Here is a 17,086-nt window from a genome sequence, read left to right as displayed (position 1 = left end):
TTAACGGCTATTAATCAAGTTTACTTAGGGAATAGCCACTGCTATTAATTGCATCAGTAGCATGGGATCTTCTTAATGTTTGGGTAATTGCCAGGTACTTGTAGCCTGGTTTGGCCTATGTTGGAAACAGGATGCTGGGCTTGATGGACCCTTGGTCTGACCCAGCAGGGTAATTTCTTATGTTCTTATTTGCTTATGAATACATTCAAAATAAGCAATTGCAATTTCAACGCTAAGGTGCACCCTGACTGAGCTGGTCTGAAGCCCAGACTCGGACAGGTGCCATAGGTAGTCCATTAGCTGAGGAAGGAGGCATGAGAATGTATCTAAATCATGACCTGCACACCAGATGGAAAACCTTTTCCACTTCAGGCTGTAGGACTTCGTGGTGGAGGGCTTGCGAGATGCCACCAGGACCTAGGAGAAGCAGTCCGAGAACGCCAAGGGCTGGAGGACTAGGCGCTCAACATCCAAGCCATAAGGGCCAGCGCCCGGAGGTTCGGATGGCGCAGCATGCCCTAATTCTGTGAGATGAGATTGGGTGCTGTCACCAGCCGGATAGGTGGCCACATCAACAGATCCTGCAGAATCGGGAACCACACCCGTTGGGGCCAAGATGGCACCAAGAGTATCATGCTCCCCCTGTCCTGCTGAAGCTTTAGCAGGATCCTCGAGAGATGTGGTAGAGGGGGGTATGCATATTGTAGGCCCCTCTCCCAGTGGAGGGAGAAGGCATCGCAGACCGGATGACTGTCCCCTGGCACCAGGGAGCAGAACATGCTCATCTTGTGATTGTGTGGGGAGATGAAGAGGTCCACATCCGTCGTGCCATATTGGCAAAAGATCCTGGCTGCTACCTCCGGTTTGAGGGACCACACATGCAGCTGGAAGGAGCAGCTCAATCGGTCCGCCAGCACATTGAGATGGCCCGGCAGGTAAGTTGCTTGCAGAGACATTCCCTGTGAAAGAGCCCAGATCCACACTTGTACCACCTCATGGCAGAGGAAGAACGAGCCCGTGCTGCCCTGTTTGTTGATGTACCACATCATGACCTGACTGTCCGTCTGAATCAGAACCTCCTTGGACAACTGGTCTCTGAACATCCACAAGGCGTATTGGTCTGCCCGAAACTCCAGAAGGTTTATCTGACAGCGGGCTTTGGCGGCAGTCCAGAGACCCTGCGTGTGGAGACCGTTCACATGGGCTCCCCAGCCCTGGGGGAAAGCATCAGTGGTGAGGATCACCTGGGGTGAAGAGGGTTGGAAGGAAAGTCCTTTTTCCAGGTTGGAAAGATCTTCCCACCATGAAAGGGGCACCCGTAGAGAATCCATAATTGCGACCAGAACTTTGAGATCTTGACATGCCTGCTGCCACTGGGACCGCAGGGACAATTGGGTTCTCCTCATGCAGAGGTGAGCCAGAGGAGTCACATGGACGGAGGCCGCCATGTGGCCCAATAGGTGGAGCAGAAGGCAGGCTGGCACCCTCCAACTGTTGCGGACTAGGGTAGCCAGCGAGGCAAGGGTGACATTCCGATCTCTGGGCAGAAAAGCATTCGCTTGTGCCATGTCCAACCTGGCGCCTATGAAGTCCAGTTGAGGGGACGGGCAGAGATGCGACTTGGAGAAGTTTATAACAATCCCCACAGTCTGCAGGGTTTGCACTATTAGGGCCAGAGCATGCAAAGCTCTGGAGTGGGAGTTGCTCCCGACCAGCCAATCATCCAGGGAGGGGAACACGTGGACCGAGCGACGCCTGAGGCAGGCGGCCACCACCGCTAAGCATTTGCTGAAAACGCAGGGGGGGCCAGTGCCAGCCTGAAGGGCAGCACTTTGTACTGATAATGTGCTTTCCCCACCACGAAGCAGAGGTGCTTCTGGTGGATGGGGATAATTGCAATGTGTGCGTAAGCCTCCTTGAGATCGAGGGAGCAAAGCCAGTCTCCTCCTCTAAGGAGAGAGATCAGCGTGTAGAGAGAGACCATCTTGAACTTTTCTCTTACGAGAAACTTGTTCAATGCCTGTAGGTCAAGAATGGGGTACAAGCTGCCATTCCTCTTCAGAATGAGGAAATACCTCAAATAGAATCCTCGGCTCTGCTGATGGCACGGGACCGGTTCCACTACGCTCGCTGTAAGGAGGGCGGAGAGTTCCGTCTGAAGAAGGACCAGTTGGGCAGATGAACCCCAAGATGGACATGGGGGAAAGGTCTCTGTGAGCTGGCTGAAATGTAGATGGTACCCTTGGCGAATGATAGAGTGGACCCAGCGGTCCGACGTGATCTCTTCCCAGTCAGAGATGTGATCTCTTCCCAGTCAGAGACAAGCTCATGAGCCTGTCTCCGACTGGGGGATCTGATACCAGGGGAATGGCCAACTGACTTCCACCCCCTCATTGCCAGTCAAAAGCCCATGGTTGGGGCTTGCTGGAGGGCCGGTTGGGTTCTAGGCACTCACTGTTGGCGAGGATGGCCCCTGGAACTGGTGCATGGTGTATGAACCCGGGCGGAGGATAATATTTCCTCTGCCGATAGAAGGGCTTCCGAGAACCCTGCCTGGAGGATTTTCTGGCTGAGGACGGGCCTTCAGAGGCACTAGTGGACAGCTGCTGAAAGATATCATGATGGTGCTTTAATTGTGCCACCACATCCCGGACCTTATTCCTGAAGAGGTTTTCACCTGTGCAGGGGAGGTCGGCCAGCCTGTCCTTTTTTAAAGCAGACTCCGCGACCACCGACTAGTTGGGGAGTTGTCGCTTGTCAAACTCCATGGCCTGCTGCACCAAGTAGGTGGCGTTGGCCTTCCTATTGACGGGGGAGATTGAAATGGGGTGCTCCCCATGCAGAGGAAGTCCTTAAAGATGTCATGGATAGGGACTGCCTCAATCTCCTTATGAGCGTCGACAAACTGGAGAACCTTCAGCATTTTGTGTCGTGCGTCCTCCTCGGTGAGGAGCTGAAAACGGATGGCCTTGGCCATGGCCCTGACAACCCGCAAAGGACAAGTCCTCGGGGGGAGATCGGCGCCGCTCTTCTGGAGTGGAGGGCTCCAAGAGGGGGTTGTCTGAATGTACGGAGGATGAGTCCCTGGAGTCAACACTCCAAGGGTGTAAGGCCCTTCTTCCTCACTGGGACCAGCGTGCTGTGGGTGAGGTCCGTGAGGGGAATTGGCTCTGGGCTCCAATGGCTTCAGAGGCCTTGAGGGCATCGCGGGAATCGACAGTTCCCCTGGCATCGAGGGGACTGGAGGCCGCAGAAGGCCAGAAGGACCCGCCACGGGCTCGGGGAACCGTGGTCTAGGAAACATGGTACCGGTTGTATCTTTCTCCTCGGAGGACCCAAGAATCGGGATGGCTTCGGTTTAGGGAATTGATGGCTGCTGGGGAACTGACGGTCTCCTCAGACACTGGCTATGTTGGGAGGATGCCCAAGAAGATGTCCAGACACTCCAGCAGGGGCGCTAACATTGAGGATGGAGACTCAGGCACCAGTATGGGGCCAGTGGCACCTGCAACTCAATGCTCTGGAGGACTTTAAGCACCGCAGACTGCACCCTGTGGTCCAACTCCTGAAAGTCCAGAGTGGCCAGGACTGAGGGAGAGGGACGAGGCAATACTGGCTCTTCTTCAGGTCTCTAAGTGGTATGTCCCCAACATTGGTGTCGGTGGGGAATGCCTAGGACTACCAGGAGCATCAGAGGATAGGGCATCTGATGTCCGGTGTCACTTTGGTGGCGCCTCGGCAGCCACTGATAGCACCCCGGAACCGGTGCTGTGCGTCAACGGCAGTGCTTGCGGGACCTCCTTCAGTGCTCAGCCTGGTTTTTCCCCGGTGCCAAAGAAGCAGAAGATCCCAATGTCCGGGACAGCAGTGAGACCATCGAGGATTGATCACTGTCCCCTTGATCCTTGGAGGTACTAGAGAGGGGAATTGCCAGAGGAAGCGTGTCCGAAGGCTCCCCACGACCTCTCAGCATCGATGAAACTGACGCAGGAGTAGAAGGAGAAGATTTTGGAGCTCAAAAAGTTTCTCCATCTTATTGAGGCATGCCCGATGCCCTTTGGGGATCATCTGATCATACAGACAGCACCCATGGACGTCGTGCAAGGCCCCAAGGCAGAGGATGCAAACCTCATGCAGATCTGTCATGGACATGGTCCGCGGGCACTGGGGGCACCTACGAAAGCCGGTTGACGCCATAAAAATACCTGGCGTGCGGTTAATGACCAGCGGTCACCGCGAGGCGAGAGCCAGGAGTCAACCTCAAAAATGGAAAAAACGAGTGAGAAAAAACCTACTATCTGAGGAGGCATCGACCGCGAAGGGGGACCTGACAAGGGAAAAACAGGAATCCGAAACTTGATCAATAAAAATGAGAAGAGCTCCACGACCACGAGGCAACTGCACCATGGAAAAGAAGAGACTGAAGGGGGACCTCTTGTGGATGCACAGATAAAGGCAGGCTGGGCATGCTCAGTCTGCTGGTCAAAGCTTCTAGAAACTTTGACAAAAGTTTTCCATGCCGGGCTCCATCAGATGAGGTCACCCACATGTGAGGACTACCATCTTGCTTGTCCTAGGAGAATACATCTTGCCTGGGTTTCCAAGATGGTGTTTTTAAACAGCATCCATGCCTTAAGAAAACTTTTAATCTTTGCCACTTCTTCTTTTAGTTTTTTTTTCTAATTTCCTCATCATATACTCCTTGTTTAAGGTTAAATGCTACCACAGCAGTTTTTCATAATGTCTTACCTTCAGTGATTCTGTTAAATCTGATTATGTTATGATCACTATTGCCAAGCAGTCCCATCACCATTACCTCTTGTACCAGATCCTGTGAGGATTAGATCTAACGTATTCCACTCTTTCATTGCTTTCTAGGACCAGCTGTTCCATGAAGTGGTCTTTTATAGCATCCAGAAATGTTACCTCCCATACATGTCCCGTGGAGACATTTATCCAATTAATCTCCCGTTATTATTGTGTTGCCTAATTTGTTGCTTTTATTAATTTCTGTTAGCATTTCACAGTCTTGTCTCTTCATCCTGGCCAGACAGATGCTAATATACCTTTAAAACTATACTTTTCCCCATCACACAGGGAATTTCTATCCATAGATATTTCACAGTGCATTTTGTTTCCTATTGGACTTTTATCCTGATTGTCTCTATATCATCCTTAATCATTTATCTCTGTATGCTCTTCATTCAAATGCACCTGAGCTACTTTAGCCTTTATCACAACCTCTCTATTGAGATATTCTAACTTCCAATATCCTTTGATGATACCTCACTCAGAACCGTGTGCTTTTGAGCAACAGTTTGCTTTCTCCCATGATCTAATTTAAAGGCTACTTATTCAAATGTTTGGGCTAGCAGCTTGGTTCCACCCTGGTTAAGATACAGCCCATCCTTTTGGAATAGGCTCCCTCTTCCCCAAAACATTACCCAATTCCTGACAAATATAAAGCCATCTTACCTGCACTATCACCTCATTGTATCTCTGCCTGCCTCTGAGGTCCTGTTTGTGGAATGGGGAAGCCTTTCTGAGAATGCTGCCTTGGAGGTTCTGGATTTCAACTTTCTACCTAAAAGGAGAAATTACAACTTACCTGATAATTTCCTTTTCTTTAGTATAGGCAGATAAATCCAGAACCAGTGGGTTATGCATCTCTACCAGCAGATGGAGTGGAGCAAAGCTGACATCACAGTATATATAAAGCCCTGCAGTGATATCAGCCCGCCAGTATTCTCTGCAAAAGCCAACTGTGGACAGACTAGCAAACACCTGAGTAATAACAGATAACCAGACAAAGAAAGTATTAACAGTAATCTAGGGACTGGAGTAACACTTACCAGTAACCCCTGGATCACACAGCCACACAGAAGGACAATAGCCCAACCCACCGGCAGCCAAGGGGCGGGTAGGTGGATTCACTTGTCTGTTCTAAAGAAAAGGAATTTATCAGGTAAATAGTAGTTTCTCCTTTCTTAGCGTTCAGACAGGTGAGTCCAGAACCAAAGCTACTTCCAAACAAGGCAGGTGGCTGCCCGTGGTCCAATCAAAATTGCACCTGCAAAGGCTGCATCCTCCTGGGCCTTCCTATCCAGGTGATAATGCCTGGAAAAGGTATGTAAGGAAGACCACGTCGCAGCTCGGCAAATATCGATGGGAGACAACAATCTTATCTCCACCCATGAAACTGCCCGAGCCCTAACCTGCGCAGAAACTGGAAATTCTGCACAGGAGTGCAATTCTGCGCTCGACAGTAGCGCAAAATTCCCCCCCCCCCAGGAGTAATATGATTTGATTTTACATGGTAATTGTGTTTGGTAGGAGTAATTTACTAAGTTTTTATACACGAGGAATTTAATTCAAAACCAGAGTCAATAAGTTGGGTAACTAGGAAGTTATAGGTAGATTAACCATAGTGGTTTGAGGGTCATTGCCAGACAAATATAAAATAAATCTATAGACTAAAAGTACTTTAGGTTAGTTTTACATCCCTGCTCCCTTAGAAATTTTAAATCAATAACAAATCAACCAAATTATGTTGCAGAAAGTAGTCCCAGCAGCAAGAGTGAGGCTTTCCAGTCTTTTACACTGAGTGCCACATGTACGATTATCTCCCTGCTGGCGAGAGGTCGTATGTGTGCACTAAATGCAAAGAGCTCCAAGCCCTCAGAGAACGAGTCCGATCTCTGGAGGCTAGAGTGGCAGACCTGGAGGCACTAAGGGAGAGAGAGAGGTATAGAGAGGAGACCTTCAGGGACATAGTAGAGAAGTCCCACCTCCCATCTGGAAGCCCCTGTGCTGTTTTGGAGAAGAAAGGTCACCTGGAAGGAAAGCATCACCTTCATGAGGCAGGAAGCAATCCTGTAGCTAGGACCTGCCCTCAAGGTGTTGTAGCATCCTCTCGCACCTAGGATAGGTCTCCAAGGGCACATGCCCAGGAGGGGAGCGTTAGGATGGCCGTTATAGTTGGCATTCAATTATTAGGAAAGATGATAGCTGAGTGGCTGGTGGACATGAGGATCACATGGTAACTTGCCTGCTTGGTGCGAAGGTGGCAGACCTAACGCGACACATAGACAGAATTTTAGACAGAGCTGGGGAGGAGCCAGCTGTCTTGGTACAGGTGGGTACCAATGACAGGAAAGTGCAAGTGGGAGGTTCTGGAAGCAAAATTTAGGCTCTTAGGTAGAAAGCTTAAGTCCAGAACCTCCAGGGTAGCATTCTCTGAAATGCTCCCTGTTCCACGCGCAGGTCCCCAGAGGCAGGCAGAGCTCCGGAATCTCAATGCGCGGATGAGCTGATGGTGTAAAGAAGAGGGTTTTACATTTGTTAGGAACTGGGTTTCATTTTGGGGAGGGGGGGAGGCGTTTCCAAAAGGATGGGCTCCACCATAACCAGGGTGGAACCAGGCTGCTGGCACTGGCCTTTAAAAAGGAGACAGAGCAGCTTTTAAACTAGAACAAAGGGGAAAGCCGACAGTCGCTCAGCAGCGCATGGTTTGTAATGATGAATCTTTGAAGGATACTAAGAGAACAGGGAAAATAGGGCATCCCAGTAGAGGGATTGCAATAAATGCCAACGTAGATCAGGTGTCTTTAAGTAAAGTGCACAAAGATTTGTAAACTATCAGTAACATCATCTATGGTACCTGAAGACTGGAGGGTTGCCAATATAACGCCAAATCTTTAAAAGGGATCAAGGGATGATTCAGGAAACTACAGACCAGTAAGTCTGATATCTGTCCAGGCAAAATGGTAGAAACTATCATAAAGAACAAAATTGTTGAACGTATAGATAAGCATAGTTTATTGAGACAAAGCCAACATGGATTTAGCCAAGGCAAGTCAGGCCTCACTAATCTGCTACATTTTTTGGGGGGTGTAAATAAACATGTGGCTAAAGGTGAGCCAGTTGATACAGTGTATTTAGATTTCTAGGAAGCATTTGACAAAGTCCCTCATGAGAGACTTCTTAGGGAATTAGAAAGTCATGAGATGGGGCAGTGTCCTATGGTGGGTTGCCAACTGGATAAAAGATAGAAAACAAGAGAGTAGGGCTAAATGGTAAATTCTCCCAATGGAGAAAGGTGAATAGTAAAGTGCCTCAGGGATCTGTTCTGGGACCGATGCTTTTTAAGACATTTATCAACAACCTGGAAATGGGAACAACAAGTGAGGAGATCAAATTTGCCGATGACTCAAAAATATTCAGTTGTTAAATCACAAAAGGATTAAGAGAAATTGCAAGAGACCCTTACAAAATTGGGAGACTGGGCATGCAAATGGAAAATGAGATTTAATGTAGACAAGTGCAAAGTGATGCACTTAGGGAAGAGTAACCCAAATTATAGCTACACAATGCAAGGTTCCACATTAGGAGTCACCACTCAGGAAAAGGATCTCGGTGTCATCATTAATAATACGTTGAAATCTTCTGCTCAGTGTGTGGCAGCAGCCAAGAAAGCAAATAGAATGCTAGGGATTATTAGGAAAGGAATGGAGAATAAAACAGAGAACATCATAATGCCTCTGTATCGCTCCATGGTGCGACCTCATCTTGAGTACTGTGTGCAGTTCTGGTCACCACATCTCAAGAAAGGTATAGCAGAATTAGAAAAGGTACAGAGAGGGTGACCAAAATGATAAAGGGATGGAATGATTCCCCTATGAAGAAAGGCTAAAGAGATTAGGACTCTTCAGCCTGAAGAAGAGAAGGCTGAGGGGAGATAAGATAGAGATCTATAAAATAATGAGTGGAATGGAACAAGTAAATGTGAATCCGTTGTTTACTCTTTTGAAAAGTACAAAGACCGGGGACACACAATGAAGTTATTTGATAATACATTTAAAACTAAGAGAAAATATTTTTTATACTCAATGCATAATTAAGCTCTGGAATCCATTGCCAAAGGATGTGGTAAAAGCTATTACTGTAGCTATGTTTAAAAAAGGTTTGGATAAGTTCCTGGAGGAAAAGTCCATCAACTATGCAGAAATCCACTGGTTATTCTTGGGATAAGGAGCTTGGAATCTATCTACCCCTTGGAAGCCTGCCAGGCAGGGCCGGTGCAAGGGGATTAGACGCTCTAGGCGAGCCTTCTCCCTTGCCCCCCCCCCCCCCCCCCCCCCGTTGTGCCGCCATCCCCTGGTCTCGGCCCTGACTCCTACCTCATTCTCGATCACGTCCGATGACTGCGTGGTTTTCTGGGTCGCGAGCAGGTTGAGCACTGCTCGCGGCCCGCCAAATCTCCACTCCTCTTTGCCACCGCTTGCGGCCCCATAAGACTCGCACCCAGTGGCACACCAAGGGTCTCCGGCGCCCGGGGGCCAATGCATGCGTGTGCCTCTCCAGCATCCCCCCTTAATCCTTCTTGTACTAATGCTTAAGGTCACAGAAAATCAGTGGCGTCTCTAGACAGAAGAATTTGGGGGTGGAGAGGCAAAATGACATTTCTTCATCACACCCACCTCTATAGCATGGATCCTGCTTTAAAACTGGTTAAAAAAAAGTGTTAATAAAAAAGTCCAAAGGGTCTTCTGCATAATTTTAAAAAGCTGGCCAGTTTCACACTTCTAGTAAAACTACTATAAAATTATGTGATAGCCTCATTCAACTAATTCTATATGGCTATGAGAGTGAAGTCTGGAATATATAAGAAGGGACAGAATGTCAAAATAAATCCTACACCTCCAGTTCTGTAACTCTGTGCATCCACTGAAATCGGTAATAACACCAAGAACTCAAACAACAATAACCCTCCCTGTGAATAAGCAAGGGTAAATATTATACTGGGTCCTAGAATACCAATACACCACCTACTGAGGAAACAAAACAAACCCGATTGCTATAGATCCCTATGCTAGCAGAATCTCTCATCATGGTCACACACACAGAGCAGAGACAGACCCTCACCAAATACAGAATACAAAATAAAGGAGCACAAATTAGGAAAAACTGAAATGGAAACCCCAAGAAGCCAGACTCTGTGTATTAACAATGGAAAAACAGAACCACCATTCCTCATAAAACAATAAAATCAAGAAACATAAAGCATCAGTTATAATAGTAAAACCATACTAATAAAAGAATATTTTAAAACTACTGATAAATAGAATTTCTATTAATTAAAATCATTTACATTTTTTACAATTTCCCAAACACCAATAAATAATTTCAAAACAGTACATATATCAAATAACACCCAATAATTAAAACTAATAAGGATTTTAAAAAGCCCCTGCTGTCCCCTTCTGTCTGAGCTCTTGACTTCCAGTCACCCTGATATTGTCGAGGATTAGGAGGTTATCTCCTCTCTCTCACACATACTCACATGTCCATTCTCTCTCACACATACACTGTCACATACATACACATTCATGCTCTTATACCCACCATAACCGCTCGCTCTCACAGACACTGACACACTCTCGGGTGTAAGACACTCTCTCCCCCCCAACACCCCCCCCCAACACACACACACACTCTTACTCCCCTGGATTTTCTCATACACACTCATGCTCTCACTCTCATTGGCTCCCTCACATTCACACAAACACACACACACCCAGGCAAGCTCCCAATCATTCTCACACTGAACCCCAGGCAGGCTCCCATTCATTTTCACACCACTCCCTCCCCATCCCCCAGGCATGCACACATTCATTCTCACACACACAGACCCCCAGGCAGGCACCAATTCATTCACACACACACACACACACACACACACACACACACGCATCACACACAGGAGGCACCTATTCTCACACATACAAACCCCAGGAAGACACCCATTCATTCTCATACACACATACACTCCCAGGCAGACTCCCATTAATACACATGCACACACTAAAGGCAGACCCCCCTCTCTTTCTTTTGCCAGCAACCTCGATGCCTCTCTCATTCCTCTGCTGCCACTGTCACTGCTGCTGCGTGGCTCTTGGGGAGGCGCCGATTGCTGCTACTGGCACTGAAGCCCATTCTGCTGCCTCCTCTGTGCAGGCCCCGTGGGCTTCCACTTCCTCCATGCTGATCTCATACATTGTGAGATCCGCATAGAGAAAGTGCTATTCTTGCACATTCCCAAAGATTACATGTGCCAATCAGTAAGATCAGACAGACTTTGCTGTCTGATCTTAGTTTTCTAATCGGTTGGTCACAGGATTTTTTTTTCCACCTTTCCTATCTTATTTTTTTTGCCAATTCCTTTTATATTGTCTTTTTTTCTGTTTCTTTTCTCTCCATCTGTCTTCTTCCCTCAAACACACAGTCAGGTTCTCATTCTCACATGCTTTCTCTCTCTCTCACATACACACAGGCTCTCACTGTCACATGCTCTCTCTCACACAGGCTCTCACTGGCACATGCTGTCTGATTCTCACAGGCTCTCTCTCACTCCCACATGCTGTCTTGCTCAAGCACAGGCTCTCACTGTCACATGCTGTCTCTCACACACACAGAGGCTCTCACATGCTGTCTCTGTATTCAGGTCCTCACTCCCACACACAGTCTCTCAACTCACTCTCACACACAATCTTTCAACTCATCTCATGCACGCACACACACACACTCTACAGACCCTCAGCCTCTCTCTCACCTCTGGGCCTCCTCTTCTTGGGGCGCCCGCAATGTGGGATTCGCGGCGGCCCGTAAGCGCTGCTCCTCTTCTGTACGTGGCTGATGCTCCTCTTCCTTCCGGCACGCGGCTGATGCTCCTCTTCTGGCTCGCGGCTGATGCTCCTCCTCCTTCCTGCCCTGCTCCGGCAACATTTTTCTTCCGGGGCCGCGGGGGCAGGAAGGAGGAGGAGTACTTGCAGGCTTAGACGCGACCTTTTTCTTCGGGCCATGGTGACGTGAGGTCCACCACGGCCCTGCCGATCTTCAGTGGCCGTATGAGCCTTCTTGTCGGCCACCAGCGGCTCGGCGCCTCCTAATGCTAGGCGCCCTAGGCGATCGCCTAGTTCGCCTAGTGCTTCCACCGGCCCTGCTGCCAGGTACTTATGACCTGGCTTGACCACTGTTGGAAACAGGATACTGGGCTTGATGGACCTTTGGTCTGGCCCAGTATGGCAAGTCTTCTGTTCTTATGCTTTTGTTTTTCTAGAGAACTCTGGAAGATAGTTTGTTCAGTGCCGAGTGTCACACAGCTTGCTTTTGTGAATAAATTAAACTGTCTTTAGAAAAAAACATTTTCCCTACCTCAGCAGAAAGATTTACTTACCAGGACTTTATTTCTATGCAGCTCAATACTTATAGCTCTGCAACCTGCGTAACATGGAGAAATAAATTCAATTCCATCTGAACCACAGATAGGATTATAGGCCGTTTCTGGACAGTCGCAGTCCTCAGAACATTCAGGAAAACTGATTCTAGCATTGCTAGAAAAAAGTAAGAAACAACTGTATATATATATAGCTTATTCTATTATCCAAGGGATATAATGCTTATAATAAAATGCATTTATAAGATACTTTCATCCAAAATGCTCCACAAGTTAACAGAGGCTGTACATATAAAAAATATAATACCACTGAAGTTTCAGCAGGTTCTGTGTTGTATAATATGAGTTGGAATTTAGTCTCAGCCTCAAATTTAACATCTCTTCCCTTGTGAAAAGTGCTTTGGATTACTTAGAGGGCAAGATTCAAAGCCACTTCTCTGGGTACATTATCCTGGCTGAAAACTGCCTTCGGCAAGGCTAAAAGCGCACGGGGGCTTCTTTTGAGACCGATACAATAAAGTGCATGGGAAAATGGGTGCTCAGTGTTGAGCACCTGCTGTCCTAATGCATGGCCAGCTACCTTTCCTGGGTGCACGATACTGTATTTAAATGAGGGGTCGCAATAAAAAGGAGGCGCTAGGGATCAATAGCGCGCCTCCTTAGCAGTGGAAGCTCGGGAGAGGTGGCTGTCAGCGGGTTTGAAAAACAGATAATCAATTTCATGAGTGTCCGTTTTCCTAACCTGTGCACAGCCATGGGTTAGGAAAATGGACGCTCATAAAATTGAGGTCCGTTTTCCTAAACTGACCTGCCAGCACATTTGTTTTTAATTAAAAAAAAAAAAAAAAAAAGGATTTTTTTTAACCTTTTGGCTCCTCCGACTTACTATTGCCACGATATTAAGTCGGAGGTTGTACAGAAAAGCACAGAAAAGGGCAGGCACTAATTTCTGAGCATAAAATGTAAGGATTGGGCGCACATTTCTGTTTTTCTGTATCCCGGGCGAATAACTGAAAGTCTCATCAACATCCAACTGCGGGTAAAACAGTGCGCTCAGCTGAGCACACTTTACTGCATTGGCCTGATAGTGTGCACACTTTTAACTGGGCTAAATAAAGGTGTTTCTGGGGAAACTGAAGAGGATGTTGGGGAGGTACCCGTAATGGAGAACGTTTTCATGGGTAATGATTCAGATGGACTGAATCAAATCACGGTGAACCTAGAAGATGTGGTAGGCCTGATTGACAAACTGAAAAGTAGTAAATCACCTGGACCGGATGGTATACACCCCAGAGTTCTGAAGGAACTAAAAAATGAAATTTCAGACCTATTAGTAAAAATTTGTAACTTATCATTAAAATCATCCATTGTACCTGAAGACTGGAGGATAGCAAATGTAACCCCAATTTTTAAAAAGGGCTCCAGGGGCGATCCGGGAAACTACAGACCGGTTAGCCTGACTTCAGTGCCAGGAAAAATAGTGGAAAGTGTTCTAAACATCAAAATCACAGAACATATAGAAAGACATGGTTTAATGGAACAAAGTCAGCATGGCTTTACCCAGGGCAAGTCTTGCCTCACAAATCTGCTTCACTTTTTTGAAGGAGTTAATAAACATGTGGATAAAGGTGAACCGGTAGATATAGTATACTTGGATTTTCGAAGGCGTTTGACAAAGTTCCTCATGAGAGGCTTCTAGGAAAAGTAAAAAGTCATGGGATAGGTGGCGATGTCCTTTCGTGGATTGCAAACTGGCTAAAAGACAGGAAACAGAGAGTAGGATTAAATGGGCAATTTTCTCAGTGGAAGGGAGTGGACAGTGGAGTGCCTCAGGGATCTGTATTGGGACCCTTACTGTTCAATATATTTATAAATGATCTGGAAAGAAATACGACGAGTGAGATAATCAAATTCGCAGATGACATAAAATTGTTCAGAGTAGTTAAATCCCAAGCAGATTGTGATAAATTGCAGGAAGACCTTGTGAGACTGGAAAATTGGGCATCCAAATAGCAGATGAAATTTAATGTGGATAAGTGCAAGGTGATGCATATAGGGAAAAATAACCCATGCTATAATTACACAATGTTGGGTTCCATATTAGGTGCTACAACCCAAGAAAGAGATCTAGGTGACATAGTGGATAACACATTGAAATCGTCGGTGCAGTGTGCTGCAGCAGTCAAAAAAGCAAACAGAATGTTGGGAATTATTAGAAAAGGAATGGTGAATAAAACGGAAAATGTCATAATGCCTCTGTATCGCTCCATGGTGAGACCGCACCTTGAATACTGTGTACAATTCTGGTCGCCGCATCTCAAAAAAGATATAATTGCGATGGAGAAGGTACAGAGAAGGGCTACCAAAATGATAAGGGGAATGGAACAACTCCCCTATGAGGAAAGACTAAAGAGGTTAGGACTTTTCAGCTTGGAGAAGAGATGACTGAGGGGGGATATGATAGAGGTGTTTAAAATCATGAGAGGTCTAGAACGGGTAGATGTGAATCGGTTATTTACTCTTTCGGATAGTAGAAAGACTAGGGGGCACTCCATGAAGTTAGCATGGGGCACATTTAAAACTAATCGGAGAAAGTTCTTTTTCACTCAACACACAATTAAACTCTGGAATATGTTGCCAGGAGATGTGGTTAGTGTAGTTAGTGTAGCTGGGTTTAAAAAAGGATTGGATAAGTTCTTGGAGGAGAAGTCCATTACCTGCTATTAATTAAGTTGACTTAGAAAATAGCCACTGCTATTACTAGCAACAGTAACATGGGATAGACTTAGTTTTTGGGAACTTGCCAGGTTCTTATAGCCTTGATTGGCCAGTGTCGGAGATAGGATGCTGGGCTTGATGGACCCTTGGTCTGATCCAGTATGGCATGTTCTTATATTCTCCCTTTCTCCTGATTGTGCTGGCAGGAAGCGGGATGAGGCTGACTGCAGATGGCTAGAAGAAGGAGTCCTTCCATCAACCCCAGGAGATTATTGCTATTGGTGAATTTGGGGTGGGGAGAGGTAGTGAGTGAGCGGGGTATATGTGTATGTGGATGTATATGTGAAGAGGCATGTGTGTGTGTGTGTCTGTATATATATGTGAAAAGGTGTGTGTATGGGGGAGGGAGTCTATCAGGGGGAGGGGAAAGAGCATGTCCGTGAGCGTGAGTGTGAGTGTGTGTGTTTGTGAAGGAGGAAGAGAAATGAAAGTGTGATTGAGCACTGGTGTGAGGGTGAGCAGGCATATGAGTGTGTGGAAGAGGGAGAGAAGTGAGTGAGAATATGTGTGAGTGCGTGTATGTGGGAAAATGAGAGGAATAAAGGTGTAAGTGAGCATGTGACAATGTGTCAGATAATGAGGAATGAGAGCATGTAAGAATGAACGTGTGTGTGTGAAAGTGATTGTGAACATGTGTTAATGTGTGTGTGTATGAGAGTAAGTTTATGACATCTGGTCCCTCGCCCCCTCCCTGCCCGCATTCACGGTAATCTTAGGCTGACCGGAAATAAAAGTTCTCAGGTATGTCTATGTGTTCTAGACACATGTCACGGTACTGAGTGCCCCAGCAGATGAGCTGCAAGGTGGCCCTGTTGATTTGAGGGGAGTGTCTTTGGAGCCAAGGTAGTCCAGTAGAATTAGGTGGATGGCCCTGGTGATAACATGGAAGCAATCCTTTATGCAGTGTCAGAGGAGCAGTCATCAATATGATCTGGCGAGGCAGAAGATTCCCATAAATAGACAAGATGATCAAGGGAGATGTCATGTGAATGGTGAGAATCCAGAGGTGGTCCACGAGTTCTTTCATTATACAATTTCCTCTGGAACCTGGAGTCCACCAGTGCTAGAGTAGGGAAATTCAAGGGACCCAACATAACTGTCACTGGAAACAATAGTTAGGGAGTGGGTGTGGTAAAGTCTAGTTAGGATCATCTCCCCACCAGATCCTAGGTTCTGAAGTTTCCTGGTTTCAGTGGACATTGGGCCAACAGGTGCTTAATTGCTGGCGGTGCAGCCTCTCTTCAGGTGTTAAGCAGCTGTGACCCAACTGCATGAGTTTGTCGGAGGAGCCAACAGTGTACAGAGCCTGCGTTGGTGGTGAAAGTGGGTGCTGGAAATGGGAGGCCAATGTAATGGCTCTCTGGGGTGGTCAAACTTCCCTAGCTCGCTGTTGAATGTGATGGTCAATACTGCCTGTCAAGTCAATGAGACCTTCCAGGGATGCTGGGAGGTCTCGGGCAACTAGCTCATCTTTGATTCTGGGGGACATGCCCTCCAGAAATATGCTGCAGAGACGGTCTGTTCTCCAGTCAAGTTCCATCGCTAGGGTTTGGAATTCATTGGTGTATTCCGCTAAGGTGTGTGTACCCTGGCATAGGTGGAGAAGTTTCGAGCCCATAGTGGCCAACCCATCCGGTTCTTCAAAGACCTTTTTGAAGGCTGTGGTGAATTGGTGCAAGTCCTGTAAGAGTTGATCTGAGCAATCCCAGAGCAGGGAGGCCCAAGCCAGGGACTTGCCATCCAGGAGGGAAAGAATATAGGTGGTCTTCACCGAATCATTTGGAAAAAGTGCTACTTGTAGCGTGAAGTGCATGTAGTACAGGTTCAGGAACCCATGGCATTGCTTAGGGTCCCCGGCGTACCGAGGTGGGGCTGACAGTTGTGGTATCGATCAGTTGGGTGCCATGAATGACTGCGGAGCAGGCGGCGAAAGCTGTGGGGCCGCAGCGGCATCTAATCAAGTCGAGAGCCATTCCATAGATGCCGCCAAAAGTTCCAGAAACTTCTGCTGTTTCTGTATCTTGTGTGCCAGACCCAGGATGGCCTGCAAGGCTGTGGCAATCTGTTGAAGGC

The 17,086-nt window shown here is 47.2% G+C and overlaps 1 protein-coding gene across 3 annotated transcripts in view; it reads right to left on the bottom strand.

Moving 5' to 3' along the window:
- The window catches only part of SLCO2B1 (solute carrier organic anion transporter family member 2B1), a 360,204-nt gene that overhangs the window by 47,808 nt on the left and 295,310 nt on the right, over positions 1-17,086 (bottom strand). For all 3 annotated transcript variants that reach the window (XM_029602065.1, XM_029602067.1, XM_029602066.1), the window contains one exon: positions 12,236-12,392. In XM_029602065.1, coding sequence (XP_029457925.1) covers positions 12,236-12,392 — 157 coding nt within the window. The remainder of the gene's footprint in view (positions 1-12,235; positions 12,393-17,086) is intronic.

The sequence above is a fragment of the Rhinatrema bivittatum genome, chromosome 5 (genome assembly GCF_901001135.1).
Source record: "Rhinatrema bivittatum chromosome 5, aRhiBiv1.1, whole genome shotgun sequence".
Lineage (NCBI taxonomy): Eukaryota > Metazoa > Chordata > Amphibia > Gymnophiona > Rhinatrematidae > Rhinatrema > Rhinatrema bivittatum.
The sequence above is the reverse complement of the archived record's forward strand: the minus strand, read 5'-3'. Positions and strand labels throughout refer to the sequence as shown.